Consider the following 13,750-nt stretch of genomic DNA (forward strand, 5'->3'; position numbering starts at 1 on the left):
ATAGTTTCGGGCTCGGGTTATTTTAGATTGACCCGGTCGGAGTTAAACGTGGCGTGTTGTATCCCGCAAGTAGCTGTTTCCGTCATCGGCTAGCAGCACATGCACCTTGCATGTAGACCGGTGGTTTTCATTTTCTTAAATATGTTTCTTTGTGCACGTGGGCCCACCTGATCAATGGATGGATTAGGAATATCCACCTTTCGAAAGGGGGATTTGATCAGTCTTTGGGCCATGTATGTTCTTGGCCTGACCAAATTTCGGGCTTTGGTGTGGGCCTGCTGTTCTTGCTAGGCCCCTTTCCATGGCTGGTCCGGCCCGCCGCAAATCCGGCCCATTGCCACTCCCATCCATCAAGTATGCTATTATCCAGATACATTCGATGTATGCAAACTTGCCAATCTAGAGCATTCGGAGGATGGGACCCCTCATAGATTGGCTATAGCCCTCAAATCTTGTGTGGGTGATTCTAACCATCCGATTTATTGCCTCCCTGTTTTACAGACTTTGCAAATTAGAAATCAGGCCGGAGGGCGGCCCATCAACGAGGTAAGACATCTGTTGAATGGTCCAAATCGATGAGCACCTGCACAGATTGGAGGGCGCCGGATTGGTATATCATTCACATTACATGTTATGCTATTGTTCCTCAAAAGGGTGAAGCAGTACGTGGTAGCCAGTCGAGTGGTGGGACCTACCACTCATAGGCCAAAGCGAAGATTGTTCAACGGCTCGGTTCCAACAAGCAAAATTCCAATCGTGGGTTGTCATACGTCGGCCGTCCTTTTGGGTCATGCCGTGTAAGGTGGAGATTGCGACGCTTGCTTCTTTTCTCCAGGCAGCGGACTTACAATACACGCAATCAGCCTTTTTGCCCAGTATCCACGCGTTTTCAATTCTGACGACGAATGCAGCCCACCATTCGGCAATCCACACCGTTGCCCATAGAATCCCACCGTATGGGACTATGCCATTAAAAAAAGAAGATAGAACTTTCGGGGACAATCTCGACCGTTAGATTTGAATGCTACAGGATGGTTAGAAGAGAAATGCAGCGGTCCACATTCAACTGAACAAGTTCGCAAGATTGGTCTCTACGATGTTTCAATTTGAAAGATTCAGGTAGGAAGCAACAGATTAATGGCATGGATCACTAGCCACGGGCCCCACTTTTCAGAATTGAAAACCCGCGTACACCTTGCGAAGTCCCGGGCCTCGCACCATACTATTCGTCTTTCAGGCGTACCAAAAACCCGGAAACGCAGAGAAGAGAGACGGATGGCGAGGGTTCGAAATCCAAATTGGTGGAGCCGCGAGAAAACGGTAGCGATCATCTGGTTCTCCTCTGCCTTTCTCTTCTTCCTAGGGTTTCGAATGGCGCTGCAGAACTCCACTCCTCCCGAAAGCCAGCAATCGACTGATTCAGGTAATACTCAGACTATCATATCTTTTCCTTTTCCATTTTCTTCGTGCATTTGCTTTTCTTTGGAAAATTCTCTTCCGTTTTTTTTTTTTTTTTTTTTTTCCCCTCTCATTTTGGGAATTCAAGTGTTCTGGGTAGGGTTTTGCTAACCTGCGCAGTTGTGTGCCATTCACCAATTGTTCAGATCAGCGTTCAAATTATCACAATAAGAGTTTGCATTGCAATATGCAATGATCTGAACTGTCGATGCCTTCGGATACGAACGCATCGTACCGTCGATGCATTCCTTCTCAGTGAATTCTAATGAAATTCAATGCAACGCCGAGCTCTGACATGATGAATTCATTTGGGGGTACGATGCATTCGGACTATGTTTTAAACCTTTGTTTTTTCCCAGTTTGTCTGGCTGTGGTTTTCTGTTATGGAACCGACCAGTGCATGTTAGATGATCCCCTTGGATTTTGCTAATATGCACCAGAACATCTGAGGCGTGCACGGGATGAAGAGGAAATACACAATGCCCTGCTCGATTTACCAGCATTTTTGTCGGGTTCAGGTGGATCCGCCTTTCAGCAGTTCAGAATGTTCATCTGGTGGCCCCACTGTAGATGGATGGTAAAAAGACGTTCCTTGTGCAAAATTGAAAAGTTTGACCAGTCTGATGGCTGCGATTGTTCATTTTAAGGACATTTTCGCTCCATCATCCAACCGCAGGTGGGCGCCCCACACAGAGAAAAGGTCTGAACCACTGGAAGATCTACCAACCACCCCCCCACCCAAGTGCACCACATAGTGATTTAGCAGCTTAGCTACACTGGACAGGATCCAATGTCTCGACTTCAGACCAACGGTCAGTATTGTACGATAAAATGGCTCAGGATTTGGATGAGAAGAGTCCGGTGTTTCTCCAAGGGGGAGAGACTTCTCAGTCACTATCCCTTTCTGATATTTTCACATTGAAGGATGGCCTTGTTGCCCCTGTTCTTAAGGTATATATGCATAATTCTTGAGCTAGTGAATTCCAGAAATAGCCCCATCTTTTCTCATTTAAAAAAAAAAAAAAAAAAAAAAATTATGCCCTGCCACTTCATGTGTGCAGGCTGCAAATCCTCCAGTTCGTGCTAATGTGCTGTACCTTAGTCCGGAATTTGCAGAACCCATCTCGTAAGTGTTCCTTTGTATTTCTTCTTCAGGAAATTTCTTTGCATATGAGTGTTTTTTATTGATTATTATTTTATGTCCTTTTTATATCATTAGAAATAGTCATCTGGATGATTTTCATTTTTATGCTTTAGATCATGTGCAACATGATTGTTTTGAAGAGGAATCATAGGATTCTGATGTAACGGAGAGTGTTTAGTATCCTGATGCAAGTGGGGCTCATGGTTTGGTGACAGCCGGGTCCCCTCCAACATCAGAAGCCTACCCACCCGATTGACGAAGATCTCCACCCCAACTTTCATAGCCCAACAATTCCGCTATGTTTGAATTTCCCGTTCCTGCTGGCCCCAAAAAAAGTGAACTAAATTGTTTAGTGTCCTGATGTAAGTGGGGCTCATTGGTTTGGTGATCCAAATGGCTGGGTCCCCTCTAACCACTAGAGGCCCACCCACTTGATTGACGATGTTCTCCACCCCGACCTTTACAGCTCAACAATTCCACTCTGTTTGAAGTTCCCATCCCTGCCGGCCCCAGAAAAAAAGTGAACTTGATTGCACTATCACTGCTACCTCTTAGTTGTACTATGTTTAACTTTATGAAGTTTCCTCATTTCTGTTTCTTTGGTTTTCTTCCTATGATGCCTTAAAGCCATGTTATTGTAAAATTGCATTGGGTTCTATTATTGTGCGGATGTTATAACTCAGTCCATCATCATCATAGCCCTACTCCAGTTATTTGGGGCCCACTTTACAGATCCTGTTTCCTATCTAAGGTCCTATCCTCAAGAAGTGAAAAACCCTTCAATCCCTTCTCGCCATTTCAATCCAAGTCATTTGAAATCTTCCTCTCATCCTCTTTTCAGGCCCTTCAACCGTAATAAACCCTTTCTTACCATAGTTGTCTCTAATCTTCATTGCATGTGATTGAACCTTCTCATTCTGCTTTCCATCTTTTCATCTTTACTCCTAGATGCTTTAGATGACTTCACTCTTTATCCTATACTTTCTAGTCTTCCTACACATTCATCTTAAATATCCTCATCTCTACACCACTCAATCTTTGCTCATGTTGCCTTAACTGCTGAACACTCTGCCATATAGCACTGTCGTTCCAATAATTGTGTTATAATAAAAAATTTGCTGATATTTCTGCCAATATAAACTATTATAATTCTGCTGTATATCTCTGTCTCTTCCTTCGCCATGAACTCATAGCCTCAAAATCTATTTTGATAGTTTTTCTTTTTCCTTTTTTCCCCTCCTTTTTTCCACCAAAGTGGGATGCATGGGTCACACATCCACACTTTTATATGACTTGCTGCAGGCAGGCTGTGAGGGCCATCTTTCTTCCCTATTTTGACAAAGGTAAGGACTTCTATAGTTCTATCCCATTAGTCCAAACTGTCACTTTCATATGGCCAGTTAAAACTGAAGTAATGATGATTCAATTTTAGGTCTGTTTGGATGGAGGGGTACCCTGATTCCCATATTTTTTACATGGGCGTTTGTTTTATCCAAGAAATCATCGATGAAAGTCAGGACAGCACTGGAAGGATGGAACTTTCCAAGCTGTTTATTTCCCTGTCTTGCCAAAATAAAAGTGATAGGGGCTACCATCTCCAGTTCCATTGGAGATGCCTCTATCCAAACAGGCCCTTTGTAATAAAGTTTAATTCCATTTTAACAGAACGTATTTCTCCTATCATATATTGACATGTTCAGTCTTCTATTGGCTAGTGATTTGGTTCCAGAATACAAGTTTGTTTCACTTTAGTATGTTTCATGCCTCTCATCACCTTGAACCTGTTTTTGCAACTGAAAATGAGGTATTTAGATACATCAGTTCTTAATGTCTTTTTTCGCATCCAAATTTGTGTCTTCTCCCTGTTAAAGGATCTCATTCTGTTTGTTAGATTGAGGCTGAGGTGAGTGCAGTTAAAGCTGTTGCAGAGGTTCTCTGTCCACTGAAAATTGTCTTAGATAGAGTGGTATTGACTTCCACTGGTGTGCTTCTGGGGTGCTGGCAGGTTCTTCCCTTTTAACCTTTTTCTTTTTCTGCCATTTCCATTCATGCATACCAGTACTATCTATGGATCTTTTTTCGTCATAATTTTGTGGTAGCTAAAACTCAATTATCAACTAACTAGATTGGGTGGCTAAAGGGGTGAAGCATGAATTTCAAACATGTAGATGTCTCTAAAAAACCAAGTGCATAACCAATACATTATCCCTAGTTTTGGTATAACTTTCTAAAAGAATTTCAAAACTACCTGTGCTCGTAAGTAAAGAACAAGTGGACATGCATGAATATGTGCATAGATTCTTATATATTAAGGAAAACTCACCGCTTGTATATCAATGGATAAACCAATTATGCATCTTTGTAAGTTGTGTCACAGACACCAGCTTGGCGCTGTTTGCCATAAGCTCTATTGCTCCCTTCAGACCACTACAACCTAAGATGGGACATATATTGATTTAGATAAGCTTTTATATCTACTTATTATTCCATATCCTCATAGTTGATATACATACACACATAAATTTTCTAAGAAAACTTTCTGATGGCAACATGCGAGCAGGTCCAGAGCCTGGGTAAAGGAGGTTGATGACAAGTGTGCTGCGGGTCACCAAACTTTTGCCAATCAATTATGAGAATTCCTATTTCAAATCTTGTGGTTGGCGAAATAGGATTCATAAGGCCGGCCCCAAATAGCTGGGAAAAGGCTACTGCAATGACGACAACGACGTTGATGGCATATGTAAATTTCATCTAGTTTTTTGGTTCCTTGTCTTCCCTGATTTAATTGTGATAAGACATTATTCATTTTGTTTGGTTCGGATGTATGCTAGTCCTTCAATCTTGTTTTGAAGACTGGGCCCATATACTGAAATCCCTTTATGCATGTATGGTTCTTCGCCCTCGTCTTATCCATAGACCATATATAACGCAAGTGGCTGGCCAATTGTACCCCTCTAATTAGTCTTGGGTAGAGGCTAAGCCTTTGCCTTTTCATTTGTGTAGCCCCTCAACCTGAGGGCATTTTGTCTTTTCAACTCCTTCCAAGGAGCAGCCCACACCTGCTTCTTCTTTTCCCGTACCCCGCACAATAGATGTAGTGTTAAGGAGCCCGTGCGAGACCCACCGTGATGACTTTGTGAAATCCACTCTGTACATCTTTTGCTTTGGCTCATTTTAGCACGTCAGCCGGAAACGATGGAGATCTAGAGCTCAAGTGTGCCACAGATTTGGAAAAGTTGGGATGGATCGTCCAGTGTTGATCCCTTCGTTTTTTCTTTTTCTTTTTTTTCTCCGTGTATGCCACATGTTTCCCTGGCTCTAACTCTTTTTTCCCTCTCTTCTACTCTCTCTACATGTGTGTTGCACGTGTACCATCCATACTTGGAGCTTATTTGAAGAGTTGGTTAGTTTTGAAGAAAATTTGTTCCTCTATTCACTAATGATGGACTAGTGTTTGCCTATCACAAAAAGAAGAAGAAGAAGAAGAAACATCAACTAGCGTTTTAGAGAATATAAAGGTTTGGTGAAATTGAATCATTTTGTTGGCCTGCGGTGTACCGAAACCAGAAGACCTTGCATATTTTTTTTATGAGCATGAATGGGCCTAATGTCTTTTATTTATCTTTAGTTTTTGTGGTTTCTGATGATCAATTAAAGTCTTTGCTAACAAAATTTGAAAAAAAAATAAAAAATGCTGTTTGCTGAATTCTGCAACTAGTTTCCCAACCATGGTTTTATTTATTATTATTATTATTTTTTAATTTATGAGTGCAGGTAATTTCCGGCACAGATCCCGTTACCATTCGTGCCAAGTTGAGAGATGCTCTTCCTCGTGCACCCAAAAAGCAACTTGTAAGATGCAAACTACTTAAATATCATATACTTTGAATTTCTGATATATTTCTGCTATCGTATCAAAATCAGATTGTAGTCATCAGAGCATGAATAGAAAATTTAAGGACATGCGTTTAAGTTGCCTTCTTTAACTTGCTCTGGTCATCGGGTTCTTTAACTTGTACTTTCTGCTTACAATTAAAATCATGAAATTCTGTATCTAGGATATTCTGGAACAGTGGGCTGTTTCGCTCATGTTATTTCTCTATGGTGCAGTATGATCCTGTTTTGCTTCACACGTCCTTTGCAAGGCTTCTAGGACACCCAAACGTTTCTTCAGAGGTAAACCTTTACAGAAATTGCTAATATCTTTTGCCTTTCTTCCTATCATCATGTTGATGTAGAAATCACCTTTAAGGCCATTTCATCGGCCAAATCATTGAGAAACCCCTAATTTTCAATGCAAGTAGGTGTTGTGGTGTAGTTTTGTGATCTAAATTGTAAATTTCTTGCAAATAATGCTTTTAGGAGATCAATATTCATACCAAGGTATTCCGTATCAGTAACAGTGGCCGTAATGATCACCACTATTACCCATATGGGTATTAGTTGTAATGGCCTATATAGGGGTGTAATGACTCTTATGACTCCCGTAATGGTTGAATATATATATATATATATATATATTTTTTAACCTGAAAAATTCTGCAAAATATTTAGAAAATCCAGAATGATGTAAATATTTCAAATATATATTCAGTTTTTGTTTTGAACATGTTTATGGTAGTGTATCGGTCTTCTCTTTGGTGAGAATGTTGTATTTGGTTGTTTGGTGAATTTATGAACATTGTCATGTCTCTAATATTTACACATCGCAATCAAGTATTAGAACTAGAAATCGGAAAAAGGCACAAATATCATTTTTTTCAAAATTTTGAAAAAATAGCCCTCGAAGCTTCTATTCACCTAAATCACTTCAATCTATGGTTTTAATCTTAAAAACTACTATAAGAGTGGTGGAGATCTATTTTAGAATATTCTAGGGAACTTTTTGGAATAAGAAAAGTGGAAAAATGAGGAGAAAATGGATTTAAATGGAAAAAAGTGGCCGTTTTTTGACCTCTACGGGGGTAACAGTCGTTATGCCCCGTAACGGCCAAAACGGTAAAAAAAAAAAAAACCAACTTCCCTATTTCACCCCCGTCTCGTGTAACGGACACGACCGTTATTGATGAGGACATCCGAGCAACATACCAAAAGAGGAGGGCTAAGCTAGTCTCTTTATGGCTAGACGACCATTACATGGGGCCCACTTGACCCAATTTACATTCCTAGCCACGTTGAAGACCCCACGTGCATGTTTGTGTATCTTTGAAAACCCCACGCTGGGAAGATGTATGTGGGCTGCATATATGAGCTTGATGAACACATCAGACTGTTGGATCGAGTGGATACGATGATTGGACCGTTGGATTTCGACCGTGTACCATTCTGACAGTTGGATCATCATCATCTGATATCTTCATCATGGACCCACATGGGCCATGAAATTTTTTAGTTGTTTAGTTTGTTCAGTTTGTTTACATGTTTCGTTATTTTTTGTATAACTCATATTTGTGTTGAGATTAGGGAGTTAAGAACAACTTTTAATTCATTAAGCGTCTTTATGTTGAGAATCTTCTTTATGTTGAGAATCTTAGCTAAGAGCGCCTTTTTATAAAAGGTCTTTTTCGTGACTATAAAGGGTTGGGCGTTCCCACCTTAGCCGTTATGCATGTTATGAATGAAAGAGATTTCTCACCTTTTGCTTTGAGATTGAGCAAAATTTCATCATGTGATTGGATTGGTGGTGCGAAACCAGGGGAGTGATTCTCTAATTATATTTTCCACTCTTTTCTCTCCTCATAAGGTATCATCTTCTCTCTTCTTCTTTTATTCTTTCTTCTTCATCTCTCTCTTTTTATTCTTCTTTCTTCTTCATCTCTCCTTTTATTCTTCTTTCTTCTTATTTTAAACCTTCATTCTTCTTCTTTCTACAACCCCTAATCCATGCAAACTTAGTTTTCAAAACTATAGTTCTGAAAATCCCAAATCCCTAAAATCCTAACCTGAAATCTCTAAAATGCTAATCATAATCTCTCTAAAACCCTAACCCTAAAATTCCCAAATTCCAAAATCCCTTATCCAAATCGTAAATCCCTAATTCCCACAACTTAAACACATATTCCTATTTCTAGAAACCCTAAATCATAAATCCCTTAAACCCAAAATTTGAAATCCTAACCCAAAACCTCAACCCGAATATTCCAAACCCTAATTCCTCTAAGCCTAGATACCCCAAACATATTTCCCACATTCACTAGCCTTTAAACGACCCTAACATGTTAAAACTCTTAGAAGACACATGGTTTTTATTGAATTCAGATTTAACCCCATGCTAGGATGGTGGTTCTCTCTCCCATAGGTCATGGTTAATCAGTAATTTATGATATTCGCATTGCGGGACTGTCATAGGCTTGAATTTGGAGATGTCATGAATATGAAATTTCTAAATTTATGGTAAATTAGCTTTATTTTATCGTTCCATTGCTCTAGATAATCTGTCTTTTAATTTCTTGACATCATATTAGGTTAGATCATTCTGTCCTGCATCAATTGCCTATAAGTATCGGCCTTTACGGCCGTATCATAATGGACACGGAACACCTTTGTTCATACCCACCTTGTTTGTTAGATACAACTTTGTTTTCTTTTTTCTTTTTTTGGCTAACATTTATTATTATTATTTTTATTTTTTCTTCCTTGTTTTAGCAATACAATAGTGTAATTTTGCACTATTTCATTACCAAAATAGAAAGAAAATGGCAGCTATTTGTCTTGTTCCTTTTGTGTGTGTGTGTGTAAAGGCAGGTTCAAGATGCTGCAACTTCTCTTGTTTCTTATTTTGCTAATTTTTAACACCAGGGAACAAACTGATATGGAAAAACCCATTTTTTTTAAAAAATAAAAATATATGGGAACTTTACTACTCTATCAACCTTAGATCAATACATTGCAATGGGTTTCTAATGAATGGTCATGTTAATTTGAAGTTACTCCGTTTTCCCCATAGTTGCCAAATTTGTTAAGCTCCCTTTTGTTGTCCAATCAAACTAACTGTTCGTTTAGTTACTTCAGTTGTGGTTTACCATTTGAGAGGAATTTGGCATTTTGACAATTTAACAAACTCTATACTGATCATCATCATATCCCAGTTATTTGGGGAGAGCTATTTTGGTGTTGTCTTTTGCAAATCCTGTTTCACCAAATTCGAAGTTGGGAGTTTTCATGATTGCTTGGTGAAAGTTCAACATCCAGCTGCCCACCTGACATCAACCAGCCTCCTTTACCTGGGTTGGGGACTGGTTGGCACAATTGCTGCTAGGCAGAGTTCCATGCGTGATTAGAACCCCAATGTTTGAAATTACTGGGGATCCTATCTGAAAGTTGAGACATTCAGTGGGGATGATTTATGGGGTCAATCTGTCTCCCTATGAAACCGGGATCAGTACCGCTCCACCTTGTATTCTTGATCGCTCACCATACCAGATGAATGATATGGACCATGAAAAAGTGAGCCTAACACTTGCAGTCTCTTTTGGGCCAATGAGATGCTCCATCAAATCTTTATATCATGTTTCCCCGCCCAATATAGGGTCAAGGAAGGTGATCAATGTCTTCTTGCAAGCCACATAAAAGCACACTCAATTTGAATACTGTCACAAGAAAGTACACACACACACACCCCTCATATGGGCGCTGGAACCCATGACGTCAGTGTTGAAACACACACCCCGTCTACCACTAAGCCATGTGATGGAACCCAACTGGCACAAGGGCCTAAAGAAAAGAGCGAGACAAAGAAGTAATAATGTTGCAACCTTGGTTGAAAAACGAAAAACAGTACTTGAAAGTCCATGGGACTGATTTGACTAAAAAAGTCAGCCAAAACTCGAGTTAGGTTGACAATAAACAGTTGAATTATTAAATCAAAATGTATTATAAAATGCATAAATTAATAAAAAGATGCAACGTAGTAGAAAACCTTACAAACCTAGACAGAAATTGATTTGACTCTGTAGAGTTTCCAACTCGAAAAAAATCGATGAAAATGATTTTCCTATTGATTCGACCCAAAATTGACTTATACTCTTAGAGTTTCCAACTCAAAAAAACTTGATGAAAACGATTTTGCCATTGATTCGACCTGAAATTCAATCGAGTTGAGTTAAAACTGTGGTTGTAACCATGGCAGTGGGCTGAGTGAAGAGTCATTATATCTGTGAACTGAAGGCTCCTCTTCATTTGGAGAGAAAAGTCTATCCATTTTATTTTCCAGACCAAAACCTTATTTTTGTTCCCCTCATTGAGGCACCTCCCGTCTTCATTGCTCATGAGTTCTCTCTCTCTCTCTCAAATCCTTCCTAATCATCCTTACATCCATGGCTTGTGGCGATCACACAACTTTCAAAAGGCTCATCCAATTTCCACTTCATCCACCCAGCTTTAATTCTATTGGAAACTTGCTCATCAATCACCCCTATCCTTTTTAATAATAGAGCCATGGTAAGTTGCTTGGAAGGATGTCCTGACCATCAATTAATGACTTTGAAAATGACTAAAATACAGAATGGAATTTGATCCCTCGGGAAAAAGGAAATAATCAAAACTTTAAAGAACCAAAAGAGAGACATTTGATCATCGATATGCTCATATTGGTGACGTTATTGTTGCTGTAATCGAAGGTGTTTAACAGAATAGATCCAACTAGAAGACCAATGCGAGGAGTAGAAGCAAACTGCTTTCAAACAGCAGACCCAACCTCATCAAACCTTCAAACGGCTGATAATTTAAAAGTTCATACGGGAATTCTTAGATTCCATCTTACATATGGATTCATTTGAATTTTACGTATTTAAAATCTTATATTAAGTTGATGAAATCTGAAACTCATTAACATGCCAAATCGATTTGTTATTGACACCAAGGTTAAGATAGTTGATGAAAAACAGCCATTGGAGGTTTGTTCTAAGTGTCACGGGTACATTCTTGCTTCTTTTGAAGCATTCTACAGTTCTGCATCATGGTTTGGGCTGCTCTTATTCTTACTATCCAAGTTTTGTCTGATGCAGGCAACACAAAGGCCTTTTGATCAACTTCAATTCTTCCATGAGCTAGTTGCTGGCATTAACAATCGTATCAGTGGCTTTAAGGTAGTTGTTTCTTTCAAACCATGGATGTCATATATGATGCTCGAAGTAGTCTTTGATCTTGAAACTAACTCTGACCTGCATATATCCCCTGGCTCTGCATACTACACCAGGAGCACGTACCTGCATTTCCGGTGTGAGCTACCAGTGTTTAGGGTCACAAATGGGCCAGAGCGTAGCATGTCCATGTCCAACCCATGATGGGCTGAGGACCCAAGTGCAAACCCAACACAGCTAGCAAGCTAAGGAATCGTGCTCTGCCAGGCTGGACCAGCTAAGCAAATACTTAGGCCATCAATCTTAGGTCGCAGTGACTGTGCCAAATTATCAGGCCTGGCCCACTTAGTTATCTGAACCGACAACCTGGCCTGGTCCAACCCATGAATGTTTAACCTCTCATACTTGGCCCAGCCCTGTCTGCATTCAGGTCGAGGCCAGCCCAGGCCACCCAGCCCAACCCAGTTGCAAATTTCTAGGGTTACATTGGTAGATGCATTACACCTGACTTCCACTGTCATGCAATGCATGTAATCGCTACTGTTACATGCACATATGTGCATGTTGCATGCAGTTATTGGATATCATATGCTTTCTTCTTCTTATTTTTAGATCCTTTTTTTATCCAATTCTATGCATGTGAGTAAGAGTAGCTTCCTTGGAATTCATTTCAGGCTGTAGTATCGGAGCTCTGGTTTGTGGAGGAATTGGATGTTCTGGCGCTTGCGCTGAATGGAAGAATGAAGGTGCGAAAATTCCATCTGGGCTGCTCTGGTAGTTAGATGCTTTGCATATGTGTTATATTTTGTATTTTGAATTAGAAGTATTAAAGATCTGCATGTCATGCAGCTCAGGTCCTAATCCTAATGTACACGTGCTTGTATTTTTGGGGGATGTTAGGGAAATTTTCCAATATGTGATATGGAATTACCAAATTAACCCTGTTTTGTGTGGCTATGATCCATCGTCCCCCGTCCTTGTTGTTGTTCCAGAGGCATTGTCAAGGGCCCCCGTTCTGATTTTATCCTGCATTTGGTTTGGCTTTCTATTGAGGAACTACATGACATGCCACCTTCTTTTCGAACTATGTTCGAGTCTTCATTCAATGCTGATAATCGGAGCTGTGGTTCGGTAATCTGAACCACTGGCATTTTTCATCCCGTGGTGGATAGATTATGCCCCAATAATCTCCTTGATGGGATATTCTTAACCTTCTAATTAGCATAGATCCACGTTCCATTGGAAAGAGTCCCTGGATTGGGTGCCGGAATCTTCAAATCTGAGGGATTTTTGGGGCGTGGTCTAAACATGGTTGGATGCGACGGATCAATGACCAGGATTGCTGAAGCGGGTCATATATTTCCAGTGGAAAATTTGTGCTGAATTGGGTTTTAGTGCTTCCTCCGTACTTTTAGGCCCCAGGGTTTGGTGTTCATGATCTGAGGGTCCGACGATTGACACTGACCATCCAATTGGTGGCCGGTAAAAAAGGCAATTGAAAAGAAAGAAAAACAACAAAAACGTAGTAGCCTTGGATGGAAAGAATGTCAAACTTTGGATGATGATCATTTTCCAATTGCGAGATTTTAGGAGCATCATTTCAGCATGGACTCTCAGTTTGACGGTCTGGATCAGCAGATCAGGTGGGGCGCCTGTAACAACTTTTGCCTAATGGCATGGCTCGGATTCGGTTGCACCCCTCACCGAGGTAGGTGCTGGAAAAGCTGTGGGCCCCAACATGTTGTATGTGTTTCATCCATTTTGCCAGCTCATTTTAGGGCATGAGCCAAAAATGACGCAGATCTAGATCTCAGGTGGACCACACTACTGGAAACAGTGGGGATTGAACGCCTCCCATTACAGTTTCCTAAGCCCCACTGTCGTGTTTGCCATCCAACCTGTTCATTGGGTCAAGAACACCTTAATGAAGAGAAAACACAAATATCAGATTGATTCAAAACTTTTGTGGCCCATGAAGTTTTTAATGGTGGGCGTTCAATAACCACTTTCCTGTGATGTGGTCCACCCGAGATTTGGATCTGCCTCGATTTTGGGCTCATGCCTTCAA

The 13,750-nt window shown here is 40.4% G+C and overlaps 1 protein-coding gene across 1 annotated transcript; it reads left to right on the forward strand.

Moving 5' to 3' along the window:
• Positions 1 to 608: 608 nt before the first annotated feature.
• Positions 609 to 12,639, forward strand: LOC131231594 (uncharacterized). The gene is made up of 10 exons (XM_058227848.1): positions 609 to 1,423; positions 2,243 to 2,409; positions 2,520 to 2,584; positions 3,905 to 3,945; positions 4,318 to 4,406; positions 4,494 to 4,607; positions 6,377 to 6,454; positions 6,713 to 6,778; positions 11,608 to 11,688; positions 12,357 to 12,639. The coding sequence occupies exons 1-10, from the start codon at positions 1,138 to 1,140 to the stop codon at positions 12,462 to 12,464; spliced, it is 1,095 nt and encodes a 364-aa protein (XP_058083831.1). The 5' UTR covers positions 609 to 1,137; the 3' UTR covers positions 12,465 to 12,639.
• Positions 12,640 to 13,750: the final 1,111 nt, after the last annotated feature.

This window comes from Magnolia sinica, chromosome 2 (assembly GCF_029962835.1).
Source record: "Magnolia sinica isolate HGM2019 chromosome 2, MsV1, whole genome shotgun sequence".
Lineage (NCBI taxonomy): Eukaryota > Viridiplantae > Streptophyta > Magnoliopsida > Magnoliales > Magnoliaceae > Magnolia > Magnolia sinica.

Coding starts and splice junctions, on each gene's coding strand:
- LOC131231594 (XM_058227848.1), top strand. CDS start 1,138: ATGGCATGGATCACTAGCCACGGGCCCCACTTTTCAGAATTGAAAACC. Junction 2,410..2,519: donor TTGTTGCCCCTGTTCTTAAG/GTATATATGCAT, acceptor TCATGTGTGCAG/GCTGCAAATCCTCCAGTTCG. Junction 2,585..3,904: donor GAATTTGCAGAACCCATCTC/GTAAGTGTTCCT, acceptor GACTTGCTGCAG/GCAGGCTGTGAGGGCCATCT.